Source organism: Capra hircus, chromosome 8, assembly GCF_001704415.2.
Source record: "Capra hircus breed San Clemente chromosome 8, ASM170441v1, whole genome shotgun sequence".
Taxonomy (NCBI): domain Eukaryota; kingdom Metazoa; phylum Chordata; class Mammalia; order Artiodactyla; family Bovidae; genus Capra; species Capra hircus.
Genome location: NC_030815.1, coordinates 90,105,237 through 90,117,299, shown reverse-complemented (window position 1 = coordinate 90,117,299; position 12,063 = coordinate 90,105,237). Strand labels below are relative to the sequence as shown.

The following is a 12,063-nucleotide window of genomic DNA, read 5'->3' as shown; positions in this document are numbered from 1 at the left end:
CAAAACAGAGGCCATATAGTGAAAACATTATATTATAACATGCTTTTCCAAACCAAATATTAAAATTAATATTTTGAACATATTCTTAAATTCTACATGCATACTTCTGAATACCTAAACTACATGTTAAACAGCTGAACACATTCTACTCACACTTCAGATCTTTAAACATCAACAATCTATTAGTATAGCTATTACTACAGAACAAATTTGGATAGAGGTCTGAGATGATTTTTAAGCTCACACAAAGAGCACCAATTGTTAACAATCATTTTTGCATTTTATTCACAAACACTGATACCATTGGTTTATTTATGTTAAAACAAATACTCTCTTTAAAAATGAATGTATATTAAAGTAGTTTAAATGACAGTCGGCTTTATTCCAATCTGCTTGTTAAACAGACTATTTTCACAACATCTAAGTCTACTTTTCCGTGATCCTTTTCATCATTGCTACCATATACTTTCAAAAATTAATTCAGAATTATTTTTTCAAAGAGAGGAATGATCAAATTCCAGTCCATACATCTTATAAATATTTTACATCTAACACACACAACTTTATATTTCATGCGATAGGCAGTGTCTAAAAAATCAGTTAATAAATCTCAAAAACATTGAAATGTCTAAACACAGTGTCTTCTAGATTTTTTTTTTTTTGTAAGAAAAGTAATCTGTAAACATCTTTACCTTTAGTTCATGCTTGGTCATTTGCTGCAGTCATTGTGGAAGAAGTGGGTATGACTTTGTAACCTTTTGTGAAGTGGTCCATCTTTGCAAAAATATTACATTTTATGGGTAAAGAACAAGTCTTAGAATTACCATGTGGTACAAATTTGTGAAATCAATTTCTGTATTTAAAAACATAAAACAAAGACTACTAAACAGTCCAAAACTGTTGTAGCTGAATATTCTAAATACGAGCCAACAGTACTACACTAAAAATGTCCAAAAATAAGGCCTCTGAAATAAATATTTCCATTCTTTAAAAAAAGACATAATAAATGTACATCACATGGTCAGTGTACATATAAAAGTCACCAGTTCAGACCATTCTGGATGACGTATCTGAAGTAAAATGACCTAGGTTTTGCTTCTGTCGTCGTCCTCTATTATTTTTAGGGCATTTTCTGTTAAGAAAAAAGGAAAATGTCATTTTGTTTAGGATATTTCAAATGTTTCTAGGTTAATACACATTCCACACATAAAGCCACATTGCAAATGATCACATGAAAGGGAAACAGATGCAATTTGATGACAGACCATCATGTCAGACTGCCGCCTTTCCTACAAAGCTGGGAGGTAAGAGGGCTAGACATGCAATGCAGGTGTGAACACAAGTGAAGCTCACTCCCAGGGCCTCCCACTGCATGTGCAACCCCAAGAGGAATCGCCACCCTTCTTCTGGCCTGGCAATTGCCAAACCGCAGTGACTGGTAACACGGAAACTTGTGACAGCAGAAAGGATCCTTGCTTATGTACTTTCTCTGAGCATGACAACACCCTCAAAATGACAAGGACAGCTTAGATGAAGGAGAGATCAGGAAGAAATGTGCTTATTAACCTCAAATCAGAAAATACAGGAAATGCCTAGTTATTTTAGACAGTAACTCAGAAGAAGTCATTCGACACCCTGCTGGGACAAACCACAAAACCCAGGACAGAACTGGCGGATAAGAGATACTTCTCAGCTGGCTCTCATGGTTCTGTGCATGTTTCTCTGCGGTGGTTTAAAGCCTGTCATGCCATGTGCCCACCCACTAGAATGTAAACGCAATCAGCTCTCACTGTGCACAAAGTGCTATACACTACACAACATGGAATAAAGGAAGCTGGATGAGCTCCAGTAATTTGGAGTTTAGGCTCTGCTAGAAACTAGCTGTGCAACCCCCTTTTTCTATAAGCAAAATATTAAGAGTTGGACTAACCTCTAAAATCTCTTCCAGCAAGAACTTTATAATCTACTGGTAAGAAAGTCTTGAGACAATGAGAACTTCCACCCTGAAGTTCCAGATTTTTACTCATTTTCCAAGAGCACTACTTTGTCTTGATGTAAAAGCCTTGATGGTAACACTTCCAGTTTACATACGGTTTTTCACAAATTTTACCTTACTTATCCTCATAAAAACACTTGGAGGTAGACAGGGCTGGAATCAACTCCATTTCACACATGGGAACACTGATTGAGAGGGACGGCAATCTTCCTCAACTGTCACAAACACACCGTGACACAGGCCAAGTTCCTGAGACCATGGTTTTTTCCATCTACACAATAAGGGGGTTTAAGACGCCAAGCCTAAGAGAAGAAAATTTCACTCCTGCAGTCTTGATAAATGTGTCAGTGGGAACATCCCTTTAAAGGAAGATTCCTCACATGTAACAGTCACCACAGGATAAGTGAACAGCTGTCGCAATGGACTGTGTGGGAGAGACACTCCTTAAAAATGCAGTGCAGGTCAGTCCATGTGCATAATTATAATATCCTCAATTCAAGGGAGCAAGACCTTCTAGGGGTGAAAATGCCATCATAAAAAGGCCTCAGGAAGAGATCTATGATAAATTCAATGAGATGACCCTTCAGACATAGAGTCAGAGGGTAGTGAAGACACTGTAACAGTTAAAAATAAATATAAGGCAATGCCTATGTGTCTGTGAAGGCAGCAAGTGGACTTGGGATATAAACTGCTGCTGCTGCTGCTAAGTTGCTTCAGTCATGTCCAACTCTGTGTGACCCCATAGACGGCAGGCCACCAGGCTCCCCTGTCACTGGGATTCTCCAGGAAAGAACACTGGAGTGGGTTGCCATTTCCTTCTCCAATGTGTGAAAGTGAAGTCGCTCAGTCATGTCCAACTCTTAGCGACCCATGGACTGCATGCAGCCTACCAGGCTCCTCTGTCCATGGGATTTTCCAGGCAAGAGTACTGGAGTGTTGGGATATAAACTAGAGGTTACTAACTTGAATTCCCTGGTAGCTTAGTTGGTAAAGAATCTGCCTGCAAGGCAGGAGACCAAGTTTAACCCCTGGGTCGCGAAGATCCCCTGGAGAAGGAAATGCCACACTCCAGTATTCTTGCCTGGAGAATCCCATGGACAGAGGAGCCTGGCGGGCTACGGTCCATGGGGTCGCAAGAAACAGACATGACTTAGCGACTAAACCACAACCACCACTAATTTAAAAACTACCTGCAATTTAATTTTAATTTAGTAGCTAAGGCTTATGGCACAGTGGGAATTGAGGCAAAGAGCTGGACAAAAGGCTGGATAGGATTGACAAAGGGCTTAACTATCTCTCTGCTCTTGGGTGAAGTTTTCCCAACCTAGGGCACCAGTTTCCTCACTTCTCTAGAATGAAGGGGTTGAATACAAAGGAACTTCTTGCTGACTCTAACATCCTTCGATCTTTAAGATCTTTAAGGAGCTAACAGTCACTGGGCCTCAAAATCTTCCCTTAGCTTTACCTTACTCACCTTCCAAATCATCTGTTATTCCACTTCTGCTTCACTCTAATAACGTCCTAAATGGCCTTCCAAAACCTCACATTTCCTCTCCAATAAATTTTTCAGATGACACACAGAACTAATGCCCTGGGAAAATGATTCACACCAAGTCCCTCCTCTGTTGCAAAACCCTGAACTGCTACAAAATCAAGTCTGAATCACACTCTCACAGGAGGTTCATACTTAGCAAAAATATTTCCCAAGATGACTTAACATGGACTCCCTCCCCCCTCTTCTTGGTGGTTCCATGGCAAGAGGAACGGTTTAGCAATCAGGCAGCACCAAATCCAAATCCAGACCCTTTCACTTACTAGCTGGAGGATCACAAGCAAACTGCTTCACCTCTGAGCCCATGTTAAACAGCCACAGGCAGCCCTGCTGTTACATAGTGGGTTTATTTTTTCTATATTCTCTTTCTGCTGTCATTATTTTTTATAACATTATGTCCCTACTTTAATCTACTGCCCAATTTCATATTCAGTAGTCTTGCCTAAGGGCAGATCATCTGTTCTATAGAATAAAGTCCACTGGCTTCTAGCACTTGTATTTTTTGAAAAATATGTTATTCAGAGAAGAGTTTGTCATCATTGCTAGATTCATCATTTTAGCTCCAGATGGCTGAGACCACAGAAGGTCTGGCTTCTCCCCAGACTTCAGATAGAAGAGCCATAAATCCATTATGGCCTGCCAATATCTGCACTTGATATAGCCCAACCTTCAGCCCAGAATAATGCAGAAATGTATATAGATGATGTTTATGGGAGTCTAAACCAAACTGAAAGGAGATAGGAAGAGGTAAGCAAGAAGAAAAGATGTGAGACTCGGAAGCATAAAGATGAACCAGATGAAAACTTAATTTTCTTAGAGCTCTCCAAGGTCCAGTTCAGTACTGACTTACATATTTCCACTCAGCCTGGAAAACACCTCTTTTTAGGCGAACTGCTCTCCAAGTATGTCCTTTACTTTGGGGTTCAGTTATGATAAACTCCCCATGGTTTTAGTTATGATAGAGTATTTTAAAGCTTACTACTCATAACTGTATTCCAGAAAATGAAGTAATGCAACATAAAGACAACATATTTAAAAAGCAGTTTTCTTTAACCTCTGATTTCTTCCCTTCTTGTATTTACATAGCATAAAGTATATTCTTAGCGCACAAGACCCAATCAATTCGGCAGGACTTAGAAAGTTCCTGCCTGGCTCTTCAATGCATGTGTAGACCATCCTACTACCATCACTGTCCCTGAAGGTGATGCTTAAAGCAGACACACAGTTCTAAGATCTCAAAATTCCTTTATGCCACCGAGTACCCTCAGGCTTCCTCCGCCTGAGCCTAGAACTGCCTGTAACCCTGGGAATGAGTTCTTGACCAAATTCTAAAGCAGCACGATGGACATGGAAACCTTAGAGAACTAATTCTAGATTTCTTCCTAATAGACTGGTAGATGTCAAGTCCCATTATTTTGAGTGCTTCAGGATTCTTTAATAGCCACCCACCTCTAAGCGAAAGTTGGTATTTTGTAGGCCATTACCTACCTGGTTATGCACATGACAATTGCTACTATAATGGCAATCTGTACAGCTCCAATAATTGCTGCAATAAGAACATGAGTGAGCTTTTGCCTACTTGGCACTACATACAGAATACTAAAGTCTGTCTTTTCACAGTGCTGTCCAGTGTAACCAGATTCACATCTGAAAAGGGGGAAAAAGAAAAAAAGGACTCCTATGAGATTTATAAATTTCATAATTTCAGGTTTTAAAATAAAAACATACAAAAGAATGATAAACAGAAACAGCAAATCAGGCACTCTCCCACCATCTGAAAAAACACTGCCCTTATTGTATTTCCTTATACTCTTTTGGATATGACTATTTTACAAAGTGCTCCTTGTACTTATCATTATATCACTTTAATTTAAAAGTTGCTAAGTAGTTTTTGTTACTGCCATTTAAAAGTGGATTCACAATATCCCATTCAGTGGCTAAAATACAGCAAACTTACCTATTCATTGCTTTTAGACATATCAGCTATTTTCCATTTTTTTGAAATTATGAGTTAGGTGTGGTAGATATTATGATGACTGTGTATTCTATATTTAGGGTTATCCCTTAGGCTAGATACTTGAAGTGGGATTACTGAATAAATAGTTTTATAGGCATTTACAGTTCTCTGAACATAACACCAAATTATATTCAAGACACTTCTCAGTGTATATAATATAATCATTTAAAGAACAAGGGGAAGAGATGAAAATAAGTTGTTAATGACAGAAACAAAGCTAAGCAATCAAATAGGTACAAATCTTAGAAATTATCTGAATTCCAATTAAGAGTAAATAAAAAGGCAACAACATCAGCTGACGATAATTTGATAGGGAGAAACATTTAAGATACTTAAAAGAAAACTCACATTTTTTAGTTGACAGAAGGACAGAAATGAAATGTGTAAATTCACCAGCCTTTGGTTACAACTGATTAATAAAACATTAGAAGTCTACGGATAGAGTATTTATTAATTTCCCACATTTCATTACAGAAAAATAATTTTCAATTAAAAAACACATATCAAGGGGCTTTCCTGGTGGCTCAGAGAGTGAAAAAAAAAAGAATCCGCCTGCTATGCAGGAGACCCGTGTTCAGTCCCTGGGTTGAGAAGATCCCCTGGAAAAGGAAACAGCAACCCACTCCAGTATTCTTGCCTGGAGAATCCCATGGACAGAAGAACCTAGCGGGCTATAGTCCATAGGACCGCAAACAGTCGGACACGACTGAGCAACATGCACGCACATACGCATAGCAAGAAAGAAACCCAAAAGCACAGAAATGGGAAGCCAGAGGGACATGAATCCACAAATCCTACCCTTGGGGGTCCCAGACACCTGCCAGAGGTTCCATACTGGTTCTAAGCCTCCTAGCAGACAAAAATAGCAGTTTGGCAGATACAGAGATCACAAACATAACTGAGAGCCCAGAAATACACCTTTACATCTATGGTCAACTAATATCTGGAAAGGGAGCTAAGATAACTTGATGGGAGAACAGTCTTTTCAACAAATAGTGCTGGGACATCTGAACATCCACATACAAAAGAATAAGAGTTGGACCTCTTCCTCACAGCATACACAAAAATTAACTCAGATGGATCACAGATCTAAATGCAAGAACTGAAACTATAAAACTCTTGGGGTGGGGGGAGAAAGTAAATACTCAGGACCTTAGATGAGGTATGATTTCTTCATACATCATCAAAAGCACAAACAATAACAAAGTTAAACTAGGCTAAATCAAAATTAAATCTTTTGTACATAAGGACACTATCAAGAAAGAAATTGAAAAGATAACCCACAGGAGAAAATTTCTGCAAAGTATGTATCTGATAAGAGATCTGTATCTAAAGTATATAAAAAACTATTACAACTCATTAACAAAAAAGAGGGAAAAAGTACAAAATAGACAAAAGATCTGAATAGACATTTCTCAAAAAAAGATAGATGCATGACAAATAAGCACTAATATCATTAGCCGTCATAGAAATGCAAATCAAAACCACAAGAAGATGTCTAGCATACCAACTAGGAATCAAAAAGTCAGAAAATGACAAGTGTTGGCAAGGATTCTGTAAGGAACATAAAAATGACGCAGCCACTTTTAAAAACCATTCTGGCAGTTTCTCAAAAAGTTAAACACAGAGTTAGCATTTGGCCCAGCAACTCCTAGGCATTTACCCAGTGGAAATGAAAACACATGTCCACACAAAAACTTGCAAACAATTATTAAAGGGAACATGATCCATAACAGCCAAAACTGGAAACAATCTAATTATTTTTCAACTGGTAAGTGGATTAAAAAATATGGTATTACCCATCTAATGAAATATTGTTCAGCCACAAAAAGGAACAAAATATTGATACACACTACATGAATAAATCATGTAACGGTATACTAAGTCAAAGACAGACAGACACAGACCACATACTATATGAATATAATCTACTGAAATAAAATGTCCAGAATAGATAAGTCTACAAAGAGTATTAGTGGCTGTCTAAGGCTCAGGAGAATGGGGAGATTTGAGGGTAAAGGGTACAGTTTCCTCAGGAAGATGAAATGTAAAACTGACTGTAGTGACTGCACAATTCCATGAATACACTAAAAACCATTGGATAAAGGAAAGAAGTGGGACAGGAGATGAGAGGTAAGGGGAAAAGGAAAAGAGATAAAATCACTGATATAAAATACAATTTCCACAAAATGAAATCAAGTCAGTTGCTCAAAAGAATAACAGTATCTGGACAAATACATGTAACAGAATGAGACTAGAGTATTTCTTCACGCCATACACAAAAATAAACTTAAAATGGATCTAAACTAAATATAAGACTTGAAAATCATTAAACACCTAGAAGAGAACACAGGTAGAACACACTTTGACATAAATAATAGCAATATTTTTTTGATCTGTCTCCCAAGGCAAAAAAATAAAAGCAGAACTAAACAACTAGGATCTAATTAAACTTAAAATCTTTTGCACAGCAAAGGAAACCATAACAAAAGAAAAAGACAACCTGCTGAATGGAAGAAAATATTTGCAAATGATATTACCAATAAGCAGTCAATATCCAAAATATACAAATAGCTCATATAACTCAATATCAAAAAAACCACCCAATCAGAATATAGGCAGAAGACCTGAACAGACTTTTTTTTTCAAAGCAGAGATGGCTAATGAAAAGATGCTCAACATTTTACTAAGATATCACCTCAACTGTCAGAATGGTTATCATCAAAAAGTCCACAAATCACAAATGTTGGCAAGAATGTGGACAAAAGGGAACCCTTGTATACTACTATTGCTGGAATGTAAACTGGTGCAGTCACTATGGAAACCCAAAAGATTCCTCAAAAAACTGAAAACAGATCTACCCAATGACCCAGAAATTCCACTCATGGGCATTATCCAGAAAAAACAAAAACACGAACTTGAAAAGATACATACATCCCAACGTTCAGGGCAGCATTACTTATAATAGCCAAGATACTGAAGAAACCCAAGTGTCCACTAGCAGACAAACGGATAAACATACATACACACCAAGGAATATTCCTCAGCAATAAAAAACAATGAAATTCTGCCATCTGCAGCAACATAGATGCACCTAGAGAATATTACACTTAGCGAAATGTCAGACAAATACTGTCTAATACCACTGTTTTTGTGAAATCTAAAAATTAAAACAAAGAATGTATATAGCAAAAAAGAAACAAACTCACAGATATAGGAAACAAGGAGTGGTTACCAGTGGGGAGGAAGAAGGGAAGAAGAGCAAATGGAGTATAGGATTAAGAGAGACAAACTACTATAGATAAAAAAGATACGCCACAAGTATCTGTACAGCACAGAGAATTACAGCCATTATTTTATAACAACTTTTAATGGAGTATAATCTATAAAAATACTGAATCACTATGCTGTATACTTGAAACTAATATTGCAAACCAACTTTATTTCATTTTTAAAAAACAAATCAGTTGCTATTTTTATTAAATTTAAGGGAACTTGATCCCATAAGTCCTCATATAAAGAGGGTACTTTCCGGGAATTTCCTTGCAATTCAGTAGTTAAGACTCAGGGTTTTCGCTGGTGTTGAGTTCAACCCCTGGTCGGGAAACTAAGGTCCCCACTGGAGACACAGCCTGGTCCCCCAGCCCCAGAAAGGGTACTTTCTCATCCAGAAAGCATCGTCCTCAACAATACAGCTATAATAAATTCAACAATATAATGAAGTCTCATAGGAGTTTTTAAAAGAATATATTTCATGGCAGGCTAACAGCCCAAAGTCAAAGCTCAGTGAAAGAAAAATAGTTCCACAGGGAGCTATAATAATGTCCTAGATACGCAGTTGACAATTAAGCTTAATTCAAAAATTAAAGGTCAGAGTATCAAAAAGAATGTGTAGACCCCGTTTCACTCGTGCAGTTCCCCCTGGATATCATTCCTGCAACTGACTATCGGGTTATACTCTCCAAATAACGGGAGTATTCAATTTCATGTTAGCACTACTTCCTCTGTTGCTAATTAAAGGCAGATCCAGGGATCTGGTTCTCTCTTGCCTGTTCTTTCATGTCCATACCCTCCATGGTAATCTCATCATGCCCACAGCCTCATGGGCTGACTCATTCGCTCGTATATTTAACCTACTTACTGAGCACCCAACATGTGCCAAGTACTGAGGTGGGCATTGGGGATCCATCAGGGAACAAAGATCCCTGGCTTGTTTATCCTCCAGTAGGGGAGGGAGGGTCAATAAACACGATTAGCAAATTAAATGGTTATGTTAGAAGGCAGAATTAAAAGAGAACAAAGAGAAAGAATTAAGGGGTATCATGAGTGCCAGGTATGGGCCAGGAAGGGAGCCCTGCAACTTTAAGGAAGATGGTCAAGGCAAGCTTCAGGAAGACATGTGAGTAAAGATGTGAAGGGGCTCAGGGAGTTTGCTGTGTGGACAAGTGCGAGGAGAGCACAACAGGCAGAAGAAGAATCAGCGCAGAGGCCCTGAGGTGGGCGCATGAGTGCATGGTATGTCCAAGCAAGTGTGGCTGGAATGGGCCAGCGAAAGGGAAGGAGAGGACCAACACAGAGAGGTGAAGGGGCCCGCGTGCGAAGGGCTCCTCACTCAGGAGATGAAGGAGCCGCTGGAAGGGCATTAGCAAAGGAAAGACAAGAGCTGACTTTTATTTTAAAGTCTCACTCTGGCTGCTGTGTTGAATATGGACTATTTAGAATACAATCAGGAAGGCTAATGCATAATGCCAGAAGGGAAAAATGGTGCCTGGACTAAGAGTAGCAGTGATAATGAGAAGTCATCAAACGCTGGATATATTCTGAAATGGAGCCAACAGGACGCCTGAAATGACTAAATGTGGAGTATGACAGACAGACAAGTCAAAGTCATATCAGAGGTGTTTTGTCTAAACCAAAGAAAAGGTGAAGTCAGCATCAACTGAGATGGAGAAGTTAGAGGCAGAACAGGTTTAGGAGAGGGAGGGCAGATCCGGAGATCAGCTTAGGTTCTATTGAGCGTAAGGTGTCAGACGCTCATGTGAAAAACGGCAGTGAGGGAGAGTCCCAAGTTGAGAGAGTGGCCTGGGGGTCATCAGCATACATCATGTAAAGCCCTGATGCTGGATGGACTCACTAAGGAAGAGGACCAGAGCTGGACCCTGGCCGCACGCCAACACTGAGAGACCAGGAAGCAAAAAAGGACTCCGGCAAGGAGGCTGAAAGAAAAGCAGCCTGTGAGGAAGGAGAAAACCAAGAGAGTGTAATCCCTTAACCAAGGGAAGAATGTCTATCACACAGGAGGCTGGATGCCACTGATCATTCAAAAGTCATTTGAGACTGAGAAACTGACTGAGGAATTTAGCAACAAGAACAGTCTCAGTGAAGTGCTGGGGAGCAAAAGCTCATTGGGGTGAATTCATGAGATAGGAAGTGAGAAACTGGAGACATACCACAGACAACTATTTCCAGTTCTTCTACAAAGGAAAGGACAGAAATGGGACTGTAGCTGATAGAAGGGACAGTGAGAGATACCTTTCAGGATCAAGGAAATAAAAAGTAACTTATACATGTGTAAAAACATATGAATAAAACAATGTATGGTAAGAAGAAAAATGGGGAGCACTGCTGGCGGTGACAGTAAAAAGCCTGAGTGTTCTCATCATACTCCTTCAGTTTTCTCACTGAACTTGGAAACTAGATCATTAACTGAGAGCGAGGATGAGAGGAGGGGCTGACAGTCTGAAGAGAGCGTGGATGGTAAAAGCAGTCATTTTATCTAGGAGAGGAGGATGAAAGACCGCAGTTATAGAGTGACTGCCGGCAGCATGCAGGGCCTGCTGAGTATACAGGTGCATAGGACCAGTTAAAGCCTGATGGGTGTAGGTATGCAGCAGGCGGGAAGCTGGAACGAACCAGGATGATCGTTTTGTCAAGTGAGCATATGATGAAGCAAGGGAGGGACTACAAGGATTGACCACGGAATTAAGCTGAGTAAGGAGGCAATGGTGGCTCAGAGGTTAAAGCGTCTGCCTCCAATGCGGGAGACCCGGGTTCAATCCCTGGGTCGGGAAGATCCCCTGGAGAAGGAAATGGTAACCCACTCCAGTGTTCCTGCCTGGAGAATCCCATGGACGGAGAAGCCTGGTAGGCTACAGCCCACAGGGTCGCAAAGGGTCGGACACGACTGAGCGACTTCACTCTTAAGGAGGCAATGAGGATATGCACTGAAAAGGTGAGAGATTAATCAACTGGAGGCCCTGTGTGTGGAAGGATTGCTGTAGGAATTAGATGGGATACGCTAAAGCCCTCTGCCAACAAAGGCCCATATAGTCAAAGCTATGGTTTCCTCCAGTAGTCATATACGAATGAGAGTCGCACCATAAAAAAGGTTGAGCGCCGAAGAATTGATGCTTCTGAACTGTGGTGCTGGAGGAGACTCGAGATTTCCTTGGCCTGCAAGGAGATCAAACCAGTCAGTCCTAAAGGAAATCAATCCTG

The 12,063-nt window shown here is 39.8% G+C and overlaps 1 protein-coding gene across 1 annotated transcript in view; it reads right to left on the bottom strand.

Annotated features, from left to right (window-relative positions):
- The window catches only part of TMEFF1 (transmembrane protein with EGF like and two follistatin like domains 1), a 99,538-nt gene continuing 87,489 nt past the window's right edge, over nucleotides 15-12,063 (bottom strand). The window contains exons 9-10 of the mRNA XM_018052531.1: nucleotides 5,037-5,195; nucleotides 15-1,132 (exon numbers count right to left, since the gene is read on the bottom strand). Of these exons, the coding sequence (XP_017908020.1) occupies nucleotides 1,048-1,132; nucleotides 5,037-5,195 (244 nt within the window). The 3' untranslated portion in view covers nucleotides 15-1,047. The remainder of the gene's footprint in view (nucleotides 1,133-5,036; nucleotides 5,196-12,063) is intronic.